The sequence below is a fragment of the Lotus japonicus genome, chromosome 2, assembly GCF_012489685.1.
Source record: "Lotus japonicus ecotype B-129 chromosome 2, LjGifu_v1.2".
Classification (NCBI taxonomy): domain Eukaryota; kingdom Viridiplantae; phylum Streptophyta; class Magnoliopsida; order Fabales; family Fabaceae; genus Lotus; species Lotus japonicus.
This window is the reverse complement of record NC_080042.1, coordinates 23006670-23033952: the sequence shown is the minus strand read 5'-3', so window position 1 is coordinate 23033952 and position 27283 is coordinate 23006670. Positions and strand designations below refer to the sequence as shown.

Below are 27283 nucleotides of genomic sequence, written 5' to 3'. Positions count from 1 at the left end.
TTAGAGAACGAATCTCTCCTAATGTCCTAAATAAAAAGAAAATCTCATAGTAATAAAAAACAATCTTCTAAAAATCGAATAATAATATAAAACAGCTTTTTTACATTAATGATAATAATTTCTTTAAGAAAAAACAAAATAAAAAAGTGAAAAAGAAGGTAAAAAAGGAAATATAGCAGCAGCAACCTAACACAAACACTTTTATTTCAATATTTGCTCCCTCTGGCAAATCCATAATACAAACTATAACTTCAGGTAGATATATTGCTTTTTATCACTTTATTCTCTCTCTCTTTCTCTCTCCGCGTTCAAAGGTACTGAGTAGAGACCATTGAAATTTCTTCTGCTTTGCAACTTCAAAAAACAAAAAAGAAAAATCTTTGCTTTTCTCCTTACCTCTGCACCCATTTTGTTTCGGATATTCGATTGTTAAGGTTGTTGTCCTGTAATCGTGTTTCATTGTTCCTCAACACTTTTCAGGGAAGATTTCATCTGGGGTTTTGTGGATCAGACCCAGATCCTGATTTTGTCTGATATTTCGTGTCAAAATTCATTCTGATAAAGAAGCAAAGGGCAAGGAGGGACAGGTAACAGTTCGTTTATCCTTTAACTTACTGTATGTAGTTGAATAAATAAGTCAAAGTTTCAATCAACAACAGAATTTGCAATTTTCTTTTTTATCTATTTGTTTCTTAGTTTGAGTGTGATGGGTATTTTTTATTTTGCTCAGAGGGGTTTTTTGATGGATTTGTTTTTTAAGGGATTTGGTTTAATTTTGAGCCTAGATGTATTTTGTTTCAGATTTAACATATTAAGAAGCACCATGGATGCTGATAAGGGTTTTTTCCCACTAAGTCCTCTAGCTTTCCTCAACTAGAGTGTCTCATGATGGCTGAGAATGAAGTCAAGTTGAAGAGAGGTTATTGTTTCATTGGATGTTACTTCTGTCTGGGATTCAGTTAGTGCACTTGTGCGGCTAGCTATCGTGCTGTTTGAGGTTGCTGCTTTGTTTGATTTGAAGGAGTTTCATTAAGGAGTTTGTTTTGAAGTGCTTGTCAAAAATCTTTTACTGAACCAATTTGAGTTATGATCAAGAATATATTAAACAAGCTGCCTCGGAAGCCATCCAAATCAGTGGAAAATCATGAAGGAGGGGGAGCATCAACGTCTTCTACTGCTTCAACAAGTGCAAGAAGCAGCGACTTAGCAGGCTACGGTTATGGAAATTCAACTGCTGATCCTAATTTGAGCCTTGGACTGAATCATGGTAACAATCTTGCCCAAGCTGTGAATTCAAAACTGAATCTGAATGGGAGTTTGTCAGTTTCCTCCTATGAAGCCTTGCCAAGTTTTCGAGATGTTCCGAATTCAGAGAAACATAATTTGTTTATAAAGAAGCTGCAAATGTGCTGTGTCGTATTTGACTACACTGACCCTACAAAGAACATCAAGGAAAAGGAGAATAAGCGAAAAACACTACTCGAACTTGTGGATTATGTTTCTTCAGCTAATGGCAAGTTTACAGAACTAATGATGCAAGAACTCATCAAAATGGTGTCTTTGAATTTGTTCCGGACATGGTCTTCTCCACCTCGCGAGAACAAAATTCTAGAAGCCTTTGACTTGGATGAGGAAGAGCCTTCAATGGACCCAGCATGGCCTTCCTTGCAAGTTGTATATGACCTTCTTCTTAGGTTTGTCACATCACCCGAGACTGATGCAAAGTTAGCAAAAAGGTATATTGATCATTCATTTGTTCTTAGACTGTTAGATCTTTTTGATTCAGAGGATCCCCGGGAGCGTGATTACTTGAAGACAGTTCTTCATCGTATATACGGAAAATTCATGGTGCATCGACCATTCATCAGAAAAGCAATCAACAATATATTCTACCGTTTCATTTTTGAAACTGAGAAACACAATGGGATTGCAGAGCTCTTGGAAATTTTGGGGAGTATAATTAATGGATTCGCTTTGCCACTGAAAGAAGAGCACAAACTGTTTCTTGTCCGAGCTCTTATTCCTCTTCACAAACCAAAATGCATACCAATGTACCACCAGCAGTTATCTTACTGCATCCAACAGTTTGTGGAAAAAGACTGCAAACTTGCTGATACTGTCTTAAGGGGATTATTAAAATACTGGCCCATTACAAATAGTTCAAAGGAGGTCATGTTCTTAGGGGAGCTGGAGGAAGTCTTGGAAGCAACTCAACCTGCAGAGTTCCAACGATGTATGGTACAGTTGTTCTGTCAAATAAGTCGTTGCTTGAGCAGTTCACATTTCCAGGTATGGTAATTTTTCTAATTTCTATCAGCTTCCACCTTCTCTTTTGTTTTCTGTGATAATTTCTCAACCCCTAAAAAATAAAGATATAGAAAGTTTCTTTGTTGGTGCCTTATTTTTAACTTTTGGTGGCAAAAGTTTGAGGAAGAAAGTCACTTTCCACATTCATATAATGTCCTGTTTTTTTTGTGTGTGTAGAGCTTAGACTTGAAACAGGCCTCAGTAGATAAACTATAATATTTCTGAAGATATATTGATAGGTACACGGGGTTAGCTAGTTAGTATTAGATTTGATTATTAGTATTTTTTATCCAGTCAGCATTAGGTTTTATATTTTATTAGGTTTAGCATAATTAGAGAGTGAGTATAAATAAGTGAGTTTGAGAGACTATTGGGTATCTTTGTTTTCACTTTGGAATTAGGGTTTAGAGAGCGTTGGGTCTCTCTGGTTCTTGGGAGGGTGTTTGGGATCCCTTTCCTTGTATCTTTCCCCCAATTCCTATTTGGGAATTAGGGTTTTACCATTTAATAATATCAGATTTGGTTGGTTTCTATCATATTTTGATCTTATTATTATGATAGGAGCAGTAGCTAATATATTTTCACAGTTTTTTTAAAATTATGTTTATTCATGCTCCCGCATTTAATTCACAATGGTGACATTTGACAGTTGACATAAATATTTTTTGAATTCCACTTTTGAAAACTGATGGAGGATACTGGTAAGCATGATATTCTTATGTTATGCTGTTTGCAGTATTTTATGGCCTTGTCTTATAGACTTCCGTTTTGTTTTTCTGGTAGATTTTCAGAATGCTTGAGTATAGATTTTGGTAAGAGATTTGTGGCCTGTTATTTGGATAATCTTTCACTGTCGAGTCTATTTGTTTTGTATTCTTGTGTGGGCTTAACTCCTGAAAATCTTTCACATATTTCTCCATGTAAGGATAATCATTGAGAAAGAGATTATTCTCTATCTTTTGTGTTTTTAAATATATTCAAATTTCCTAAATGTCATGTAGTTGACTTGGTGCACGTCGACGGATATGATGGCCAGAATTGTGTTACTTGTTTTTATCATTGACTTAGTACCTGTCCACTGTGGTTGATCATGTTGGTTATTCATAGAAGCTGTAATAACCATTTGAAAATAATGAAAAGTTTGGTAAAATTTATACCATAGACAACAAAGAAAAAAAATAAGAGTATGATTACTTTCAAAACCTCATTCAATGCATTTATTGGAAATATAACCCCTGTGCTTGGTGCATCCTTCTTGTTTCAGTACTTCTTCCTGCCATTTCTGATGTACTCTTTGCTATCATATTGTAAAACAATCCTGGCGATGAACTTCTTGTATCTGTTCTTAGCTTCTTTTGTAAAATCTGCTATACTTCCACCAGAATCATAGTAAATAATACAGATCCTTCTACCTGAACTGTGTTACTGAATCTGGTCCATAACACAGAGGTCCATATTTTAGGGAGTTTGTTATGGTCTCTAAAAAAAAGTCAATCAAAACTGGTTGCTTATGTCTGCCTTTTTTTAAGGTGTTCAGTGAAAAGAAAAGAAGAATTGAAGAACCAAGTGTCAACTATTATGCCCTGTAAAGATTTAGATAATAATTTTGTGCGTTCGGAAGTTACTGCTCTTATGTTTACTAATTCAGTAACTCTCATCTAGGCATAATAGTTGACAGTTGACACTTGGTTTGGTTCTTCAAGGTTTTAGTCCTTGCTAGTATACCTTACTCCATGACTTTCTGTGGATTTTTTCTGTCAATAATGAAAGAAACCAAAGTGGTTTAGACAAAAGTAAAGTGGTAAGTAATCACATTAGTGCACTGTAAATGTCTTCCTAAAACAGTAGGCAAAATTGTTCCCACTTTATTTTTGTAGAATTGGCCTCTTCTTTCATTTGCTATTTCAAATAATTCGATTGATTCTTAATTTGCAGGTAGCAGAGAGAGCTTTGTTTTTATGGAATAATGATCATATTGAGAACTTGATTAAGCAGAACCATAAAATTATACTTCCCATTGTCTTACCTGCTTTGGAGCGAAATGCACGAGACCATTGGAACCAGGCTGTCCGGAGCTTGACAATAAATGTGTGCAAGATCTTCTCTGACACTGATCCTGAATTCTACGAAAAGTGCAAGGTGAAATTTCAGGAAGATGAAGCTCAAGAGAAGGATTTAAAGTCAATGCGCGAAGCCAGATGGAAGCGCTTGGAAGAAATGGGAGGCATGAAAGCTGCAACAAATGAACCAGTTCTGGTTTCTCCCAGAACAGCCTCCCATGGAGCTTCTGGTAAGCAAAGTAGAGCTCAGTTGGAATGATCCTTAATGTTTGGCATTTCAAGGTCTAAAAGCATGAGAATACAAGGAGTTATCATGGTTGCTTTTTGCTGCTTCCCTTTGCCACTTGATAAACTCTAGAAGCCAAATATGGGGGTACAGAATATCTCCAACTTGGTTTTACAGGCATGGAATGTATATATTGAATTGCATGGACAAAAATGGATGTCTCAAACCGCAGTTAATTTGATGAAAGCATGCTGCATTTTTTGCTGATAGTTAGTGTTAATCTTGGTTTTCTTGTGTAGGTGAGTTGCTTGTTTAAGGAAATTGGGTTATTGGAGCTTATCTTGTAATGAATTGTGGTCAATGTTCTGTCTTTGTTTTATATATTTTGTTAGCAAATTATTTAGTACATGCATTATTACTGAGAAAATGAATTCTATGAATCCCTTTCACACATTCACTGCAAGAATGTATACTTTATTGTGAAAATAGAACAATTTTAGCTATATGAGTAAAGATTTGTTAGTTTTAGAATTTAGCATAACTACTGCATTATTGAATCAATAATAATTGACATCCTTAATCGGATTCTTAACTTCTGAATTTTTTGTATTTTTTTTATAGGCAAATGTTAGTGGTTAGTTGTTAGTAAGTTAGAAAATCCCTTCAAATTTCACTTCCAGGATTCGAACCATGGATCTTCCCCTCCCAAACCCTTAATTTTTTTGTACTTTGTAACGCTTGCTATCTTTCTTCTCCCTTGTTTACGCCCATGTATGATACATACATGTTTGACCAAGAATGACTTCGGAGTTTAGGAGAGCTTTGGGAAGACCTAGGACAAGGTCTAGAGCAAAAGAGTCTACAACAAAGATAGCATAGGTTTAGAGTCTACAACAAAGATAGCATAGGAAACTTGAGAGGTTATTAGTTTCTTTGTTTAAGGCATGATGACTTTAGATTAGGGTTTGAAGATTCTAAGACTATCAGCAATGGTGTTTAAATGGGTATGTTGAATGTTGAAATGGGTATGTAATGGTGTTTAATGGGTATGTTGAAAGTTGAAAGGGGGAGAGAGGTGTTGAAAAAATTCAACACTTGTTAAACCTGACCTCGGTGACATGTGGCACGACCTGGTTGGTGAATGCCAGGCGCGTGCCACACACGCGTCGACAAGGCGCATTAGCAGCAGAATTGGCAGGCTATGGGTCCCAGGGCGTCCGGTGGTGGGACGCGTGGCACGCGTCGGTTGGGCACCGACAGGCGCGTGCGTGCCACGCGTCAGAGGAGAGAGAGATGGCTGCAGTTGGGACACGTGTCAGGCGTTGATTGGTCCGGGCGATTTTCTTTTATCCTAATCTTTCCAACTCAATTATTTCATTCAAAAAAAATTTTAAAAATTTTAAAAAATTTACCAAAATTCATGATTTTTTTTTCTCTATAAATAGAGACTTGGTTCGTTTGATTTGGGCACAGAAAAAAAACCAAGTTTTCCATCATCTTATTCATCTTATTATCTTTCTACTATCCCCTTTGCTTTGAAATGGATCCCAACAAGTACCATTTCAACACCCAGAATTCTTCTAACCAAATTCCCAACAATTATCAACATCCAAATCAGTTTCCCAACAACCAAATTCCCAACAATTATCAACATCCAAATCAGTTTCCCAACTACCAAAATTCCAACATTTATCAACATCCAAATCAAATTTCCAACTACCAAAATTCCAACAATTATCAAGATCCAAATCAATCCAACTACCAAAATCACAACAATTATCAAGATCCAAATCAATTTCTCAACCAAAATCACAACAATTTTCAAGATCCAAATCAATTTCTCAACCAACGTCCTCATCCCCATCATGGATCTATGTTCAGATATCCATCTCCAACACCGCCGTCTAATGATGGTGCACCTGAATTTCCCGAATTTTCAACACAAATGACTCTTGCTGGCATGACAGCTGGTAATGAAGCCACTCCAAATGAAGAGGATTCAACTCCTACGAGCAGGAGAAGTCACTTACCAGCATGGAACACTGATCAAAATAAGGTGTTAATTAGTGGGTGGCTTAAATATGAAACAAACAGTGTTGTCGGGAGAAACCAAAAAGGAGAAACATTTTGGGGTCAAATTGCTGAGTATTGTAATCAACGTTGCTCATTCGATCCTCCACGAGATGGAAATGCATGCCGAAACCGTTATAATTATATGAGCAAGCAAATAAATAAATGGATTTGCGCTTATGAAGGCGCTAAGCGTATGCAACGAAGCGGTTAGTCGGAGAATGATATTTTGACCCAAGCGCAAGAATTATACGCAGATGGGAAGAAGGGTCAATTTAATTTGATGGCAGAATGACAGGCTCTCCGTGATCAACCACATTACTATAGTCAAGCAGGAGGAAGTGTTGGCTCAGGAAGTAGTGGATCTAAGAGATCTCGCGAGAGTGATGCATGTGGCTCAAACTCTATAGGATCGATTCCCCGTCCAATGGGTAGGGATGCAGCTAAAAAAAAGGGTAAAAAGAAGAGCACAACAGCTGCCTTGGAGGCGATGGAGAAAGATTGGGCTGAATACAAACAAGTCAAGGAGATAGAGGTTGAACAATTGAAGCAGATGGCGGCGATGCAACAAGAGACTAATAAATTGAGGAAAGAGGAGACTGAAGCTAAGAAAATGGAATTATTTCTAAAGTTAAGTGAAGAGGAGCATCTCAGTGACCACAAGAAAGAGCTGTTGAAGCGGTTGTCCCAAGAGCTCTTTGGAAATTAATTGTTTGTAGTGTTTGCTTTATTAATTTTCAAGTGGTGTCAAGTCTGTAGTGTTTGCTTTATTAATTTTCAAGTGGTGTCAAGTCTGTAGTGTTTGCTTTAAATTTGTCAGTGTTTTGTCAAGTCTGTACTGTTTACTTTAATAATTTGTCAGTGTTGTCAGTGGCTTTAATGTATGGGTTACCGAGTTTGAATATGCATTACTCAATTCGAATCTAGTCCTTATCCGATAATTAACTATAGTTCATATTATTTCGAATCCGTCAATGTCCACCATTCAATTTATCTATATATATGGACTCATAGAGCCACCATTGAATGCATCTCTTCCCATCTACTTCAAATTTCACAAAAAATGGATCCACCAGAGTTTGATCTCGAAGCTTACCTTGAAAAAAGTAAGAGAGAAGACACTTATATACTCAACCACTTTAGGGAGCGTCGAAATCTAATATTGGAGGATAGCGCACCTCGTGGTAGAAAACATCTCAGTAGAGATCATGCAGGGGCAAACCAAAGGCTAATTGCCGACTACTTAGCCAATGAGCCTACATACGACGATGGGATATTCCGTCGCCGGTACCGAATGCGAAAACATGTTTTCCTTCGAATCGTTGCGGACCTTTCAAGTAGTGATAACTACTTCACCCAGCGAGTTGGTGCAGCGAAGAAAGAAGGTATATCGCCCTTAGCAAAATGCACCACAACAATGCGAATGTTAGCATATGGTGTGTCAGCAGATGCAGTCAATGAGTACATCAAAATAGGAGAGACTACAGCATTGGAGTGTTTACGTAGATTCTGTAAAGGAATCATACGATTGTATGAGCAAGAGTACCTGAGAGCACCAACCCAAGAAGACCTGCAAAGAATACTACAGGTTAGTGAAATGCGAGGGTTCCCAGGCATGATCGGGAGTATTGACTGCATGCACTGGGAGTGGAAAAATTGTCCTAAAGCATGGGAAGGTCAATTTGCTAGAGGAGATAAGGGAACCACCACAGTTATTCTTGAAGCAGTTGCATCTCCTGATCTTTGGATCTGGCATGCCTTTTTTGGATGTCCGGGAACGTTGAACGATATAAACGTTCTAGACCGGTCACCACTGTTTGATGAATTGGAACAGGGAAACGCTCCAAGTGTGAATTTCATCGTGAACCAACGTCCCTATAATATGGCATACTATCTAGCTGATGGTATCTACCCTTCTTATCCAACTTTCGTCAAATCTATTAGACTTCCTCAAACTGAACCCGATAAGTGCTTTGCAAAACATCAGGAGGGATGTCGGAAGGACATCGAACGTGCATTTGGAGTGCTTCAAGCTCGCTTTAAAATCATCTGTGAACCAGCTCGCTTCTGGGACATAACTGATTTGGGTATCATCATGAGGTCATGCATCATATTACATAATATGATTGTTGAGGATGAACGAGATTCATATGCTCAACGCTGGACCGATTTTGAGCAAGCTGAGGGAAGTGGATCTAGTACACCGCAACCATACTCGACCGAGGTGTTACCCGCTTTTGCGGATCATGTGCGTGCTAGATCCGAGTTCCGTGATCCAAATGTCCATCACCAACTGCAAGCAGATCTAGTGAAGCACATCTGGGCAAAGTTTGGAATGTATCATGATTAAATATGCTTTGTATCGTACTAATTACGTTATTTGTGTGTTGTGTGTTTAGTTTGTTGTCTTGCATTTTAAGTTAAGCAAATAAAATGTATTATTGTGTGCTTAGTTTCTTTTCTTCCATTTGAAGTTATCGAAAATTTTAATTTTATGAAATCATAAAAAGAAAAATATAAAATTAAATCAAAATTTGAAATAAAAGTGGTGGGGTAGGGGGTAGGGTGTTGAATGAAAAACCATTGGAGTGGGTAAAAGTTGAATGAAGTGTTGAACTGGAGAGGGAAGGTGATGTGGAGTGTTGGGAAGAGAAAAAGTGGAGTGTTGAGGGTGTTGAATGTTGAAACCATTGGAGATAGTCTAAGAATTTTGAGTACTACTGACACACTCTTCAATAAACATAATGTGATTATTTATTTTTTAAAAAAGTCAATATATTTGTTCCACTTTCTAAAAAATGAGTTGACTTTTTAAGAAATAAGTTGTCTACTTCACTGCATAACTAACTCACCTCCTCTCTTGAGCGGCACGACAATTGAGGTTAATGATGATGGACACCTCTTTCACCGCCAACCCACCTCCTCTCTTGCTTCCTTCTCGACTAAGGAGACTTGGAGCCTTGACAACGAAGACAAATGAGGTGTGGTGCATTGGTGGTTGAGGAATGGACGACAAGGGAGATGTGTGTTTCGGCAAGGAGGAAAGCATGGGGAGGGAGAAATGTTATTTTCGTAAATTACTATGTAACTATTGTTATTTTTCGATACATCGGAAAACTCTGTAACTATTGTTATAATCTTATGAATTCATTTTTTATTGATATATCAATGTTCTAAAATCTTTACTGTTAATTTTATAATATAATGCACCCATTTCCTCATGGACCACCATATTGTGGATATTAATTCAAATATTTAATCTAGCTAATAGATAGTGATATAGTGCTATTAGGTAGAGGCTAGAATAAAAGATAATAACTGATTTGGTTATTATGATAAGCAGTAATCTTTTAGTTATCTTCTAGTAAGTTAGGTCTTTTATATAAGACATGTATTGCTTTCAGTTTTAATTAAGTCAATAATATATTTTCTCTCAATCTCTCTCTACTCTTTCACGTTATTCTCTATTTTCTCCAACAACTTGGTATCTAGAGCACGTTCCGATTCTTAGACCTGCGGGTCGTGAAGATTGAAGCTGCGTGTTTCAATCTTGTTTAAACGGAGCCAAAAACAACCTTGATCGAAGCTGCGAGTTTCGAGGCCTGTGGTAAGTTTGGTGGTTTAGGGTTGCTGTGAAACTGTGTGTTTCGAATCTGTTTGGCTCGGTTTTGTTGAAGTGCGATTCTGCGAGTCTCGTCCTTCATCAGAATTGTAATTCTGCGATTATGAAATTAGTGGAAGCTGCGAGTTTCAGAGGTTCCTTCCCTACACGCTGTGAATCTCGATTTTGATCAAGAAACCGAAACCTTCACGATGGCAAGTAACAATCTGCCGGGAGTAAATCTCCCAATTCTAACTGATAAGATTTGGGATCGATGGAATTCTCAGATGAAAGTTCTATTTAGGTTTCAAGATGTTCTTGATGTTATAGAGAATGAGTTTCAATCACTGACCCAAGACATGACTGAAGAACAGAAGACTCTTCATAACGATATGAAGAAGAAGGATTGTAAGGCGATGTTTCTCATTCATCAATGCGTGGATGATACGCATTTTGAGAAAATAGCAAATGCATCTTCAGCAAAGGAGATGTTGGACATTATACAGAAAGTTCATAGTGGTAGTGACAAGGTAAAGAAGGTAAAGTTGCAAACTCTTCGAAGACAGTATGAAGGTCTTCAGATGGAGGAGAATGAAAAGGTTGGTGAATACTTCACCAAGATCCTAGCCACTGTCAATTTAATGAAGGGTTGTGGAGAAAAGATCACTGATGTGATGGTGATAGAGAAAATCATGAGGTCCTTGGCTCCCAAATTTTACTACATCGTAGTGGCAATTGAGGAATCTAAAGATGTGGACAACATGAAGATAGAAGAGTTACAGAGTTCATTGGAAGCACATGAGATGCGCCTTGCTGATCGTAATTCTGTGAAAGTTGCAAAACAAGCTTTGAAGGTTGTTCTGGACAATCATGATGACAAAAAGAAGAAGTGGACAGGCAAAGGAAAGTCCGGCAACAAGTCAAAGTGGTCTCAAGATAATTCTGACAAGCCAGAATCGTCCAAAAGGAGAGGTGAATCTGCAAAGAATGGTGGCAATCAGAGGAAGACTGATAAGAAGAATGTTGAATGCTACAAGTGTCACAAGATGGGACACTACTCCTATGAGTGTCGCAATGGTAAACCAAAACAGCAGAAGAATGCAGACAAGGAAGCTTATGCAACAAGTGAAGATTCTGATGAAGATCCTATAATGCTAATGGTCACAACAATGAATTCAACAGTGAGTGCTGAAACTGATGAGATATGGTACCTAGACTCAGGCTGTTCCAATCACATGACCAGCCACAATGAATGGTTGGTAGATCTGGACAAGACGAGGACTGGCAGAGTAAAATTTGCTGATAACAAGACACTTCAGATAAAAGGGAAAGGAGATGTAGTCATTCCAAGGAAGAATGGTAAGACTGCAGTTATCAAAGATGTTTTCTATGTTCAGAGTTAAAGTGCAATTTGATGAGTATTGGTCAGCTAGTGGAGAAAGGTTACAACTTTGACACGAAAAATAGGAAGCTTCATCTGTATGATCCTGAGGAAAGACTAGTTCTGAATGCAAATCTCACAAAGAACAAAACCTTTCAGGTCAATATGAAAACTGCTGAAATCAAATGTTTTGCTGCACAAGAACCTGAAGAAGAATGCTGGACTTGACACTCCAGGTATGGTCACTTAAACTTTAAAAGTTTGCATCAGTTAGGTGTCAAATGCATGGTGTCCCGTTTGCCTGTTACCGCATTACCTGAGAAAGTTTGTGAGGTTTGTATGGCTAGGAAGAAATTCTTTTCAGTCACAACTAGGAATGAGAGCTAAAGACATTCTAGAAGTTGTGCATTCTGATCTGTGTGGGCCATTTGAGGTTCCTTCATTAGGAGGAAACAAGTATTTCATGAGTTTTGTTGATGAGTACAGCAGGATGTTGTGGGTATATCTTATCAAGCAGAAGAGTGGAGCATTCTCAACATTTGTGAACTTTAAAGCTGCAGTGGAAAGGCAGAGTGGGAAGCTTCTCAAAACCCTCAGAACTGATGGAGGAGGAGAGTACACTTCCAAGGAGTTCGCTGATTTTTGTTTGAAGAGTGGTGTGCAACATGAAGTGACAACCCCTTATACCCCACAACACAATGGTCTACCAGAGAGAAGAAACAGAACTATCCTCAACATGACAAGGAGCATGCTGAAGGAGAAATTTCTGCCTCAAAGTTTTTTGGGAGAAGCAGTAGCAGTGGCTGCTTATATTCTGAACAAATGTCCAACAAAGAGGCTTCCAGAACAAGTTCCTGAGGAAATTTGGACCGGAAGTAAACCCAAGGTTAGTCATTTGAGGATTTTTGGCTCACTTTGTTATAAGCACGTTCCAGATCAAAGGAGAAGCAAGCTACCAGACAAGAGTGAAGCAATGATCTTAGTTGGATATCATCCAACTGGTGCGTACAAGCTGTATGATCCAGCAAGAAAGTAGATGACCTTCAACAGAGATGTCAAGGTACTTGAGAAAGAGCACTGGGACTGGAAGGAGAACAGAAGCAGTCTTAGAAGATTTGGACTTGATGTTCTGGGTGAGGATAGTAATTGTGAACCTTTATCAGTTGTCCACCAAACTAATTATGAGGCTTTACCACATGATGATCAGGCTGATTTAGATGGTTCTGCAGACCATGTTCCAAGACCTCAAAGGCAGAGGAATAGGCCTGAAAGATATAGTGAGTATCAGACAGCTCCTAACCATGCAATTAATGATGAAGGCGATCTGATTCACATTGCCTTGATGGAGGACGCTGAGCCATTGGGTGTGGATGAAGCTCTTGCGAAACCAGTTTGGTAGGCTGCTATGATTGATGAGTTGAAAGCAATTGAGAAAAATCAGACTTGGTCTCTAGTCCATTTACCTCCAAATAAGCATAAAATTGGGGTTAAATGAGTGTTCAAAAAGAAATTGAATCCTGATGGTTCTATTGCTAGGCACAAGGCAAGGCTTGTGGCTAGAGGTTTTCTTCAGAAACCTGGGATGGATTATTCTGAGGTTTTCGCACCGGTGGCAAGGATAGAAACCATAAGACTAGTGGTTTCCATTGCTAGGGCGAGAAACTGGCCTATTTTTCAGCTGGATGTGAAATCTCCATTTTTGAATGCTTTGGAAGAAGAGGTTTATGTGAGTCAGCCTCCTGGATTTGAGATACAAGGAAAAGAGAACATGGTTTTCAAGCTCAGCAAAGCCTTATATGCTTGAAGCAGGCCCCATGAGCATGAAATAAGAGAATTGATGGTTTCCACCTTCAACTCAAATTTCATAGGTGCTCTGTGGAGTATGGTGTGTATGTCAGAAAGAGTCATGGAGACACTGGTTTGCTACTCATCTGTCTATATGTAGATGATTTGTTGATATATGGGTCAGATCCTAAAGAACTTGATGAGCTGAAGCAGATTCTGAAGTCTGAATTTGAGATGTCAGATTTAGGAAAGCTAAGTTACTTCCTGGGCATGCAATTCGAGTATACTGCAGCAGGAATTTTCATGTACCAAAAGAAGTACATCAAAGACATGAAGGTATGAAAAACAGTAGAAAGGGGGGGGGTTTGAATAGCGTTTTCAGAATAAAACTTCCACCTTAAGATTCTAGCAAATCTTTCGAGACACAAGTAAGGTTCTTAAGATAAGAGATTAGAAAAGCACACAAGGATTTTATCCTGGTTCACTTGATGAATCACTCAAGCTGGTCCAGTCCACCCGTTAAGGTGATTTCTTCCTTCTTAGAATGAAGGCAATCCACTAAACAGAGAATTGTTATAACTGCACTTGAAACCTACAAGTGACTAACAATACACTAACTTAGCTCACACTAAGATTCACTCTCTTAGTCTTCTCTAGGATCCGATCAACCTTGATCTCCTAAAGGTAAACTAAACAACTGTTTAGGAAATATTGTTTACAAGGAAATTGCTTCTTAAAAGCTTGTAGTAAACACAATAAATTCAATGAAGAAAGAATGCTTAGAAGATTTGAGTATAGCTTGCGCGTATGAGATTCTTCCAACCGCATCTTTCAATCTTCAGCCTCTATATATACCCCAAGGATTAGGGTTTGAACATTGCATGGGAATGCTACCGTTGGAGGGCAGATCTGGAATTTCCAGCTTCTGCTGTGGCTGAGAATGTTAGGTTAGGTCGTCAGGATAGTACATTTGCTTTTGTACTTTGGATAGTGACTTGACCTTTAACCTAGTAGACTTCTGATCAGAGGAATGCTTCGTGTTGGAACTTGTAAAGCTTGTTGATCAGAGTCAGAGGGAAGCATGGATCCTCTGACCGTTGTATCTTCTGGTTCTGAACTTAGAGGAGAAGTACTTGGGCTTCAGAGCCATTTTGCTTCTGGACTTCAGAGTCTTCACTTTTCAGCTTCTGGATCTTCAGAGTCTTCTACACCATCAGAACATCTGAACCTTCAGAGTGTCTGGGCTGTCAGAACGTCTGGATCTTCAAAACTTCAAGTGAGCTGAGTCCATATCAGAGCTTGATTGACTTCAGATCTTCTGAAGCTTTTCTACTGTTCAGATTGAACATAGAGATTGCGAAAGCGTTGCTAGGGTCACTCTTTAAGCACAGTGCTTCTGATTTGTGTGAGATTGTGTTAAGGTCAGAGCCTGTTAAGAGCACACTCATAAAACACGTTAGAGTACCATAATTGTTCATACTAAAATGTTAACTTGTAATAATCAAAACATAGAGTTGTACTACTCGATCAAAACTTGATCTTACAATCTCCCCCTTTTTGATGATGACAAAACCAAGTATTTTGATGAACAATTCTTAAACAATAAACTGAATTCACTCAGAGTTTAGAGAATTAGAATTAGACTTATCCTGATGTGAATGGTTTATTTTGCTCATTCTGAATCCAAGTTACAGCTTGATTCTGAGCTTAGCTCCCCCTGAATCTAAGACTTAATGAAAATGTTAGTAATATCTAGATTCTGAGCTAAATAGTATAAGAGTTCAGAGTGAAAACGCATGACATAGATGAAATGAAATAATCAGAGCGCATAAGTATTCAGAGTCACGAGTAGGGTATCAAAGTCAACTAAAATCACTTCAGAAGAAGTGAAATGTATTCCTTGTATTTGCCCAGTGACATATCTATGGTCATAACAGTGGAACTCTTAAATTCTCCAAAAAACAAAATCACACTAATCAGCATATACATCAAAAACTGGGTTATACTCCCCCTTTTTGTCATAAGCAAAAAGCTTGGGGTGCGAAAAACTTAGCTTGAAGTACAAGATACTCCCCCTTAAGGAAGGACTAAGTTCAAAAAGATGGAGAATTAATTAATGATGAAAAAGAGATTAGCGAATTAAAGAAAGAATTAATGCATGTGTAGAACGTTTACCACCGGCCACAGGAGTAAATAGAAGCTTCAGTTACCAATACTTTATCCTCGAGAAACTGCAGTAGCAATAACTTCCGAAGAGAAAAGGATGCTTATATAAAGCGATTAGGAACACAGTAAGCTTCACAACAAGATCAATTCCAAATATAAGAAAATGGCATCATACATGGTTGCATTAGAAGAGCTCAGAAAGAAGGCCTTTGAAGAAGATTTGTTCATGAATGTTCGGCATCCAGATGGTTCAAGAACCATACATGAGCTTATCACAACGCTGCTGGAAGAGGATCTTAGTCCAAAGTTGGAGAAAGATCTTAAGGAGTTCCTCTGCTTCGTGGAGGAGATTCAGGAGCTGTGCCAGCTGGAGCTGAATCTGCTGGAAGAAAAAGAAGCAGTGGAGAAGAAACTGGAGACGATGGAAGATCATCTGGAGAGGGATGAACTGAGCAAAAGACTCGGCAATATAGAGTACATGCTCGATCGTCTGGAGAAATATAGAGTGGAGCAGCGCCAAGAATGTAGGAGAATGAGGAAGGATCCTCCATTCTAGAGTAACGTAGATGTATGATGTAATATGTAATGGTTATATATATATAAAGAAAGAGTTTTCAAACATATGTTATGATAAATGCAATAAGAAACACACCATAAATAATCACATTATGCAATAGATAGATATAAAACATAGAAGCAAATAACTTAAGGTTAAGAAAACAAAGAACTAAAAGTTTATCAATTAAAGAAGAAAACGATATAGATCCTAAAACTAAGGTTTGGCAGTGCGACGCAGGAGCTCTTGAAGTGCTTCATTCATATTGAACAGGAGAGTCTCATGAGTGTTGAGACGTTGTTCCAAAATATCAAGTCTGGAAGAACTTGGCTGAGTAGAAGTAGATGGAACATCCTGAGCAGAGTGAGGAGCTTGAGTGGATTGTGAGGCAGCACTTGTGAAAGGCACTGGTGCAAGAACTTGACCTCTGAGAGCTTCAGCTTCAGCCTGTAGCCTTTCAGCTTCTTTCAGAGCTTCTAACTTTGCATTTTCAATTTGTTCAGCTTCTAGGCGTGCAGCTTCTTCTGCTTGTTCTTTCAAGTAACTCTACCCTTAGTTGTTGTTCATGCATAGCCACTCTTCTGTTGAAACGCTGCCTAGCAGCTTCAATCCCCTGATCCCTTTCAGCTGTGAGATGACTCATCATAATAGGAACTTGAGCAATCATCCAATCACACAGATGATGCCATTCTTCAGCAACAGAGTCAGGATTCTCATGAAGGTCAGTGTGACCTTGTACATTGCGAATCATTAATGATGCTTCATAATTAAACACACTGTTGCACTCAAGAAGGGAGTTTGGTTTGAGATATGTGTAGGGAACAATGGAAAGATTGGTTTCAGGAGAAGTGGGGTGGTTACTGCTATTGGCTTCAGAAACACCTTGAGGAGAACCAACATCTAGAGTTTGGACATTTGAAGTGTTGATCTCAAGGTTAGGCTGAGAGGTTTCAACCTCAGGGTTTGGAGATCTAACCGAGGAATGGTTAGAGACTGAGTTCTCTGGTTGAACAGGTTCTGGTTGAACAAGTTCTGGTTGTAAGGGAAGTGCTGGTTGGATGGGTTGAGATGAAGGAGATGCTGCATTCAGAGGGACTACTTGAATGGGATGATCTGGATCAACTAGACGTTCTGGTCTAGGTCCAGGATATCTCCTTGGGCTTGGAACAGTATGGTAGTACTCAGGAATTGCAGACTCTTTTTCTTTCGCAATTTGATCAAATTTGCGAATGGATTCAGAGTTATTGGAGGGTGAGGAGTCAGCAACATTTGTGGGAAAAGATACAGAGGGACAAGGAGTTGTGTTTTCTGTATCAGTAATTTTGTGAACAGGATGATCTGATGCTCTGAGGACAGAGTGATCAGAGGTTTTGGGTTCATGGTGTGATTGATCTGAAATAATGGGTTCAGAGGCTTGTGGGTTGTATTGAATGGTTATAGGTGAGGTAGGTTCAGAGGGTCTTGGAGTCTGAAGCATGTTCCAAAGAGGTGCTTCTTCATGAGAAGGTTGAAAAAATGAAGATCTAGGTGAAGTGGGTGGAGAGGTTGTTTGTTCAGCTGGTTGAGACTCTTGAATGGGAGAGAGTGGGGTAGCAGTGCGGTTAAGGAGTGCAGAGATTGGGAGTGCATCAAATGTGCTTAAATCATCATCAATAAATGTAACAGCAGACTTACTTGATGATCGCACTGCAGACCGAGTAACCCTGGCAGGAGCCTCAGTTCTGGTTACGTCAACAGCTGGTTCCACACGAGTTGGCTTCTCCACTATTCTTACTTGCTTCTTTGACTTCTTTAGTGGAGGAGCATCATCATCATCACCATCAGATGGAGCATCTGGCTTGGTGGGTTCCTCATGCTTCCTCTTAAGCTTGTCATTCTTCTTCTTCTTCTGATCAACACCGTCAGAGGGATCAGACTCTTCAGAGGATTCCTCTATTATTATTTTTCTCTTCTTCTTCTTCTTGGGAGGAGAATCAAACTCTGGAGCTGGTGGCAGGGTTCTGAAGAACTCGTCCACATCTATTTCATAACCTTGTTGCCTCAAGTCATCTAGATAGTGCAAGATAGCAACTGGATCATCAGCTTGGGACCACAGAGGGTAATTGGTCAGAGGGACTCTTCTCTGTCTGACTTCATCAGAGGTATCTTCATGATCAGGTGCAACCTTTGTCTTGATCAATCCCATCTTCTTCATGGATGTGGAGGTGAAGACATCACCAACAACAGTTGTCAGATCCTCTGTGCAGCCTGCCTTAGTCAGATCTTCTATCAACTTGCTTTCAATGAAGAGGTATGAGAGCAATCTTCCAAAAGGAATGTATCTGATAACAGACTTTAGAGAAGCAGTTGTTCTGGACTTCCTGATGCATTCTTTGAGGTAAGAAAACAGGAAGAAGGGAAGGCAGATCTTCTTGCGATCCTGAATGAAGAAGAGCATCACTTTCTGATAGAAATTGATGTAGTCTGGAGAGCTTCCCTTTGGTCTCTGATTGATGCAATGAAGCAGAATCTTGTGCCAAATCCTCAGCTTAGGATGAAGTTCTACTACTTTGTAGTCACTCTTGCCAGGCTTATAGTTTGTGTAGAGAGCTTTGTTGGTTCCTTCTTTGGTCTTGGGTTTCACCTTTGATTTCGTCAGTTGGAATCTGTAGCCTGTGCCAGTGTGCTCACCCAGAAGATCAACAATCGATTTCTCCGTGATGATGATTCTTCTGCCAGCAATGTAGGAAACCACTTGGTTTTCATCACAATCGGCATGTTTCAAGAATTCCTTTACCAACTTGATGTAGACTGGACCACGAAGCCTGTTGAAATATTCTTCCCAGCCTTAAGCTTTAACTTCAGGACAAAGATCAAACCCATTTGCAGCAATGTTGTCAAGGTCGAATCTCCATTCAGCAAGAACCTGGAGTTCATCAGGAGAATAGACACACGTAACGGCACAACCCCTTTGTACGAGAGGAATCATTTGCCCTGTAGCTTGAGCTTCTGCTTGATTTCGTTGTGTTACAGAGCTCGATTGGCCGGTAATCTGACCTACTTCCATGACTGGAAATCTCCTTCCGTCGACAGTTTTACCTCTGTTAGATTTCACCATCTTTGAAGTGGTTGAAGGTTTGGGTAGAAAGAAAGAGGATGAATGAAGAGAGAGAGAGAGACCGTGGGGATTAAGGGATTTTGCAAACCGAAGAGAGAGAGAGTAAAGTAGTAAGTGATGGAGAACGTGTGTGTATAGTGGGTTTTTGAAAATAACTGTTGTTGATTAAAAAGCAAAGTAAAATCAACGGTTAAAAATTAAAGACATCATAACAACAGTTAATACACATATCACACGATGGAGAGAAACACATCAACACTCATTGCGACAGACTGTCAGCATGGGCACAAGGAACGATGTATCATAGCTACTGACACACGTTTACTATCTCAGCTTCAGAGTGAGCACCAATGGGTACTTAAACTCTGATAGAGTTACCTTCTGAACTAGACATCTTCTGATAAAGAAGCATCATAGTCAGAGGTTCTGATCCATCTTCATGCTGGACAAAAGTCCATATTTCAGATTTTTCAGAATGAAATTAAATCTATCCTCTGCTAAGGGCTTTGTAAAGATATCTGCCCATTGATGGTCAGTATCAACAAACTTCAGAAGAAGTACGCCTTTCTGAACATAATCTCTAATAAAATGATACTTTACCTCAATGTATTTTTCCCTTGAGTGTAAGATAGGATTCTTACTTAGTGAGATTGCAGCAGTGTTATCACAATAGATCGGGATGTTGCTCTCAAGGATTTGATAATCCTCAAGCTGATGTTTCATCCAGAGCATCTGAGTGCTGCAAATTGTTGCTGAAATATATTCTGCCTCTGCAGTGGATAGTGCAATGGTTGATTGCCTCTTGCTTGCCCATGAGACTAAGTTGCTTCACAGAAATTGACAATTTCCAGAAGTGTTTTTTCTCTCTGTTCTATCTCCAGCATAATCAACATCACAGTAACCTGAAAGCTTATACTCTGATGTTTTCTTATACATCAAGCCAAGGCTAGTGGTGCCTTTCAGATATCTCAGGATCCTGTTAACAACAGTTAAGTGGGTTTCCCTCGGATCTGATTGGAAACGAGCACATAGATGAACCTTAAACAGAATATCTGGCCTAGATGCAGTTAAGTATAGAGGCGATCCTATCATACCACGATAGAGCTTCTCACAAAGTTTACCACTTGCATCTTCTTTCTCCAGGATGCATGTAGGATGCATTGAAGTCTTAGCAATTGTAGATTCTGTCATGTTGAACTTCTTCAGAAGTTCTTTAGTGTACTTGCTCTGATGGATGTACGTTCCTTCTGGTGTTTGATCAACTTGTATACCCAGGAAGTACTTGAGTTCTCCCATCATACTCATTTCAAATTCAGCCTGCATCATCTTAGAAAATTCTTTGCATAGCGATTGATTAGCAGAACCAAATATAATATCATCAACATAAATTTGCACAATTAAGATATCATCTTTGTAAGTTTTGCAAAAGAGAGTTATATCTACTTTACCCCTTACAAACTCATTTTCCAGAAGGAATGAGCTGAGTCTCTCATACCATGCTCTGGGAGCTTGCTTCAGACCATAAAGAGATTTCTTCAATTTGAAAACATGGTCAGGGTTCTTCTCATCTTCAAAACCTGGGGGTTGATGAACATAGACTTCCTCTGAGATGTAACCATTTAGGAAGGCACTCTTAACATCCATCTGATGAAGAATTATGTTGTGATTCACTGAGAAAGAGATCAGCAGTCTGATTGCTTCTAGTCTTGCTACTGAAGCAAATGTTTCAGTATAGTCTATTCCTTCCTGCTGACTGTAACCTTGAGCAACTAGCCTTGCCTTGTTTTTGACTGCATCTCCTTTCTCATTCAGCTTGTTTCTGAACACCCATTTGGTTCTAATCACATGAACGCTTTGAGGTTTCTTCACTAGGCTCCAAACATCATTCTTGGAAAACTGATTCAGTTCTTCTTCCATAGCCAGAATCCAGTCCTTGTCTTGAAGATCTTCATCAATTGACTTGGGTTCAATTAAGGACACCAATCCTTTCAGACTGGGCAAGGTCTCTTCAGAGGGTCTGAAGGCTGATCTGGTTCTGACTGGTTCATCTTTTTTACCCAGAATCAATTCCTTAGGATGAGCTGCAGTGATTCTGCTTTTCTTCTGAGATTGTGAATCAGAGGGACCAGCTTCTTCTGGTTCATCTTCCTCTGGAGCTTTGCCTTTGTCAGGAACATTTATACTTAAATCTGCAAACTTCTCAACTAGCTTTGACTGATCAGAGTCAAGCTTATCATCAAATCTAACATGAATAGATTCTTCAATTGTTTTAGCATCAGTATTATAAAATCTGAAACCTTTAGATCGATCAGAGTAACCAAGTAATAGACATTTAGAAGACTTAGCATCAAACTTATGCAATCTATCCTTAGTGTTAAGAACATAACAAACACAACCAAAAGGATAAAAATAAGAAATGTTGGGTTTTATTTTCTTCCACAATTCATAAGGAGTCTTATTCAGAATTGGTCTCACATAGATTCTGTTATGAATGTAACATGCTGTGTTTACTGCCTCTGCCCAAAAGTGCTTTGCCATGCCAGTTTCTTGGAGCATGGTTCTAGCCATCTCCTGAAGAGTTATGTTCTTCCTCTCAACAACCCCATTTTGTTGAGGAGTTCTGGGACAAGAGAAATCATGTGCAATTCCATAGGAATCAAACAGACTCTCAAACTTGTCATTCTCAAACTCTCCACCATGGTCACTTCTGACACGCACAATCCTACAAGCCTTCTCGTTTTGCACTTGGGCTATGAAGGTAGAGAACACAGAATGAGACTCATCCTTGCGGGATAGAAATTTTACCCATGTCCAACGGCTATAGTCGTCAACAATGACCATCCCATATCTCTTGCCACCTATAGACTCAGTTTTCACTGGTCCAAACAGGTTGATATGCAGAAGTTCCAACGGCCTTGAAGTAGAGACAACATTCTTTTCCTTGAAAGGGAATTTTGTGAATTTATCTTTCTGACATGCTTCACAAAGAGCATCTGAAGAGAACTTCAGAGTGGGTAAGCCCTTGACAAGGTTGAGCTTACTCAGCTGAGAAATCTTTCTCATACTAGCATGCCCTAACCGTCTATGTCATACCCATTGCTCCTCATTAATAGAAAGAAGGCACTTCACATTCTGAGATTCCAACTCAGATAATCTGATCTTATAAATGGTGTTCTTCCTCTTGCTGTTAAACAGAACAGAGCCATCGATCTGACTTACAGCCCGACAGGACTTTTGATTGAAAATAACATCATAACCCTTGTCAGCTAATTGACTTATAGACAATAAGTTATGAGTTAAGCCGTCTACCAATAAAACATTATCAATGCATGGACTACTATCAGCACAAATAGTACCAGTACCAACAATTTTACCCTTCTCGTTGCCACCAAAGCCAACTTCGCCTCCAGGCTTAAGTTTTAGCTCTTGGAACATACGCCTTTCTCCCGTCATGTGACGCGAGCATCCACTGTCCAGATACCATGATTGGTGTTTCAGTTGAGCTATTGTAAGACCCAAGATTTTAGAATTAAATAAATAATTAATTTCCAACTCACGCATAGGATTATGTGTAAGCGTGAGAGGAACTTGACTCGTGTTTAATGTTTGGATCAGCGTTATGAAGAAGAAAGTTCAGGAAATGGTTAAGAATAGTTATATAGTCGTTATAGGTTATAACATGAGTTTCATTCACTTCCGCCTTAGGGAGAAAACGTTAGTAAATGGCTAATTTGCTCTTAAAGCACTGTAGAAACGATATTCAAAAATATTCTGAGGAATATAAGAACTTCTCTTATTCCTTTCCACGACGAGTGTTTCGACAAGAAACCCTGGACTGTACGAACGATCGATTTCGATTCTCGGAAGTTTGTCGAAACCGAGTTCCTGTTAGCTCAAGAACCTTAAACTAAACTGTTGATGAAGACTTTTTCTATTCGGAGCTTCAAATGAAGATTCCACACGCGTACACCCATTTCTTTCGATGTTTCTAATCTTTCTTCAGAAAGAAGTTTTCTCATCCGACATTAACTGCAAAAAGTAGTTTTTCGGGTAAAATAGATTTACACCGACTTTGGATCGTTTGCTTTAATTCTGAGAAACCTGTTTTGAGTTTTGGAATTCTGTCGCCAGAACCTATCTTAGAATTCACGGAGGAATGTGCAGGAAAAATCGGAATCAAGAAATATTCATTTTCCCGCGTTATCCATTTTCTATAAATAGCTTGAAAAATGAAAAAAAAAAACAAAAACAAAAACATCACCACCAACATACACACACGGCCGTGAGCTTCAAGGAGGAAGGAGGAGAAAAAGATTTTCACCGATTCTTGTCTGATTGTCGCACAGTTCGTTGCTACGCGTAGGCCTCGAGGTACTGATGCTTTTCCTTACCTCTGATCGTAAATTATGTCGCTTTTCTCTATGTCTTTCTGTGCTCAAAGTTTTGAGCTTTTTGTAAAACTGTCCAAATAACTTGATTTCTCTGTCTAAACTTATTCCCTGCATGCCCAAGAGCATGTTTAGCGGATTACATTTCGCCGAATCGCCGCAGAACTTCAATTATGCTCAAAATACCCATTTTATGCTGAGGTTCCGCTTTTTGAGTCAAAAACTCTCGACTGAGCTTAGCGTCAGTAGGATTAGTCGTCATAATCGTCGTTGGTATCGACCTCATCCAATTTATTTTTCGAAATTCTGATTTTGAGTTTCCGAGCTAAAAATCTTGACCAAAATACCCCTGTTCTAGTTTTCGATCCGATAATTTTTCTGAAAGTTTCCCTAGCCTAGATATCGCCTAAGAATACCTAGGAATTGATTTAGATCGAAGAAAAAGTTCGGAAACCCTATTTTCTAAAGTGGCAGAAACCTGTTTGTTAGGGTACCGTGTCCAAAAATAATTTTTGGGTCTCTATGACCTGAGCTATAGCGTAGCTCTTTCGATTGTCGAAATTTTGGCGTTGGTTTCGTGTCATTCCGAGTTCTGTAGCTCGAGTTATGCGCGTTTTAGCGAACGAAGTTATGTTGTCAATTCGTGCTTATATAGGAACTCCGAAGCTTTAAAGCTTTCTTTCCGATTTCGATTAGTGTTATTAGATTGATTGCTTCTAGTAGGGCTTGTGTTGATGATTGTGTTTCCTTGTTTTAGGTTCGCAACTTCCATGCACAACTTCTACTCACGAAGGTAAGGGTAACTCAGTTTTAGAGCGTCATTTGAGTCTTGCATGATTTATTCGCACTGCATGCGCTTGAGATGAAGATGTTTAATTTGATTGGCAATTGATTGAAATGTTGGTATGCTTGCAATGTTGTATGCTTGCTTATGTTGACTGTTTCTAAGGCTTGTGCCAAATGTTTTCTGGAGGCTTCGGCCGAGTGAACTTATTGAGACGTGTGTCTCCGTTTTCTGAGAGGCTTCGGCTGTTTACTGGTTTCTGTCATTGAACTGAGTTGGTATGCATTGAATTGATTTATGTTTGTTGAGGTTATGAATAACATGTGGTTACCTCGATTTGATTGTTGGATTTGAGACTGTTGTTTGAGTGATTACTGAGGTTGAGGATTGTTGTTGACTAACTTGACATTTAGGGCTTGAACTTGAAGTGGCAATGTGGTGGTGATTGTCCCACGTGATTGTCTCGTCTTTCAAGGCGTTATAAAGTGGCGATGTGGTGGATATTGTCCCACGTGATCGTCCCATCTTTCGAGATGTCCTAAAGTGGCAATGTGGTGGTGATTGTCCCACGTGATTGTCCCGTCCATTTTGGCGTTAAGTGGCGGTGTGGTGGTGACTGTCCCATGTGATCGTCCCGTCTTGCGAGACGTTGCTGATCGATCCATTTTGGTAGCAGCATATAGTTGCATTATAGGGAACTAACACATGACCCTATGTTGTTGGATTTTAGTTATTGGTTTATTGATATCTGATTTGATGTTACATTGTGGAGGTTATTATTATCTGAGTTAATCTATGTTAAGTTGTTGATATATGAGTTTAGTTATGTTGCTAGTTTATTAACCATGCTAGGTAATTAAATTTGAATAGCATGATTTTCTCTTTTATACATGGTAATTGCATGGAGTTAACCCTTTCTATTTGCTAATTGTTATTTGGGCGCTTAACGCTATTAGGCGATGAAGAGCCTTCTGGCGATGCTTAGCCATGCTGAGATGGAGGAGGGATAGTAACCGGCGGAGCAAGGATGGAAGAAGCTGTATAGTTTTCTCTTAGTAGTTTATGCTTTGAGTCTTCTTCGTTATCTGAAAACTCTGCTACTAAAACCCTGTTTTCGCCACTTTTAAGTGTGCGTACTTATTTGGAAACTTGCTTATGCTATTGTAAGACACTATTATTATATGTCGGGAACGGGTTGTTTAATTAAGACCATGTTATGTATTAAACTTTGTTTAGTTGTTTTGAAAAGGAAAAAAAATTATCGTGTTTTCTTATGATTACGAAATAGTCCTTAGACTTTGTTAGGTGACTGATGTGACTCCTCAGTTGAGAAATTGGGGCGTTACAACTGTGGTATCAGAGCTTTGGTCTAGAAAACCAGAGCTTTTGGGTAGAGTGTCTGCTTAAGATGTTTGAACTCTGAGACCGATTGATGAGGTGTCAATCGGAGGAAGAGTGTGCTTGATTACTGTTTATATAGATTATTTTTGAAGGTTATTCATAAGTGATTAACCTTATGCTAGTTATTGTTAATTATATATTTGATATAAGTATATACATAGTTAGTTATTATAGAACTTTGTGTTGTTCTGACCTGAGTGTCTGTTGTGGTCTTTGACTGTTCATGAAAACAGGAACAGGAGGTTTCCACAACCGAACGAGACTCAAGGTTCAGACAACATGAATCCGATGGAGCAAGCTATTGCTAATCTGACTGCCCTTATGGCACAACAAGTTACCAACACTGCTGCAAGGGAGGAAGCAGAAACTCAACGTGCTACTACTGCTGTTTTGGTGGCTGCTCAACACCAAACTGAAGAGAATACTCGCCGTGTTCTGCGTGAGGAACATGAACTAGCTGCTGCTCAGACCAGAGGTCTGAGTGATTTCAAGCGTCAGGATCCACCGAAGTTCTCCGCGGGGTTCGATCCGGAAGAAGCTGACTTATGGCTCCAGGAGTTGGAGAAGATCTTCACCTTTCTGCGTACTACTGCTGAGATGAAAGTGGATTATGCGACCTACCTATTGACTGGTGAAGCTGAGTATTGGAGGCGTGGGGCTAGGGCTATGATGGAGGCTGACCATCAAGCCATCACTTGGGAGTGTTTCCGTGGAGCTTTCCTGGACAAGTACTTCCCTAATAGTGCTAGAGCCTCTAAGGAGGCACAGTTTCTGAGACTTCGTCAAGGAGGCATGACCGTTGCTGAGTATGCTGCAAAGTTGGAGTCGTTGGCTAAACACTTGCGCTACTTTAGAGGACAGATAGATGAAGGATATATGTGTGAGCGCTTTATTGATGGGCTGAGTTATGAGCTGCAGAGGGCGGTGCAACCTCTAGGACTGAATTGCTATCAAGTGCTTGTGGTAAAGACCAAGGGGATTGAGGCTATTGATAATGCAAGGGGCAAGTTCCAAGGTCTGAACAAGCCTCAACAAGGAAGTGGAGGTCCGGCTAGGACTAACCAAGGAAGAGGTGACAAGGGTAGGCATTTCCAGAAGAAGCCGTATGTTCGTCCCTAGGGTAGGGGGACAGCTTCTGGGTCCTTTTATCCTACGGGTGGGAATGCTATTGCACCGAGACCTCTAGCCGTGAGTTTAGAGGATGTGACTTGCATCAAGTGCAACAAAGCGGGGCATTTTGCAAATCGTTGTCCTGAGAGCATAAGGATCTGTTGGAACTGCAAGAAGCCTGATCACACTGCTGTAGTGGGTAGGGCTCCTAAAGTTGAGGCTGCTGTGCATACTACTGGGGCTAGGAGGCCTACTGCTGGTGGAAGAGTCTACTCGATCAGTGGAACTGAAGCTGAGGAGGACGATGGTCTAATCCGCAGTACCTGCGAGATTGCGGGTAATTCCCTTATC

General features: G+C 39.5%; 2 protein-coding genes across 3 annotated transcripts; both read left to right on the top strand.

Annotated features, from left to right (window-relative positions):
* The first annotated feature begins 243 nt into the window (after window positions 1-243).
* On the top strand, window positions 244-4999 carry LOC130737805 (serine/threonine protein phosphatase 2A 57 kDa regulatory subunit B' theta isoform-like). Of its 2 annotated transcripts, XM_057589651.1 has the most exons (4): window positions 244-314; window positions 481-587; window positions 802-2289; window positions 4243-4999. In XM_057589651.1, the coding sequence occupies exons 3-4, from the start codon at window positions 1087-1089 to the stop codon at window positions 4624-4626; spliced, it is 1587 nt and encodes a 528-aa protein (XP_057445634.1). In that variant the 5' UTR covers window positions 244-314; window positions 481-587; window positions 802-1086; the 3' UTR covers window positions 4627-4999. The 2 variants fall into 2 exon arrangements, with proteins under 2 accessions (XP_057445634.1, XP_057445633.1); XM_057589650.1 differs by having other exon boundaries at window positions 267-587.
* A 5477-nt stretch (window positions 5000-10476) lies between these two features.
* LOC130736246 (uncharacterized) lies at window positions 10477-11667 on the top strand. The gene has a single exon (XM_057588087.1). The coding sequence runs from the start codon at window positions 10477-10479 to the stop codon at window positions 11665-11667; it is 1191 nt and encodes a 396-aa protein (XP_057444070.1).
* The last annotated feature ends 15616 nt before the right edge of the window (window positions 11668-27283 follow it).

Bases quoted from the DNA above. Each gene is read 5' to 3' on its own strand.
- LOC130736246 (XM_057588087.1), top strand. From the start codon at position 10,477: ATGGCAAGTAACAATCTGCCGGGAGTAAATCTCCCAATTCTAACTGAT.
- LOC130737805 (XM_057589651.1), top strand. From the start codon at position 1,087: ATGATCAAGAATATATTAAACAAGCTGCCTCGGAAGCCATCCAAATCA. The intron at 2,290-4,242 runs GTATGGTAATTT...CTTAATTTGCAG, and splicing joins TGAGCAGTTCACATTTCCAG to GTAGCAGAGAGAGCTTTGTT.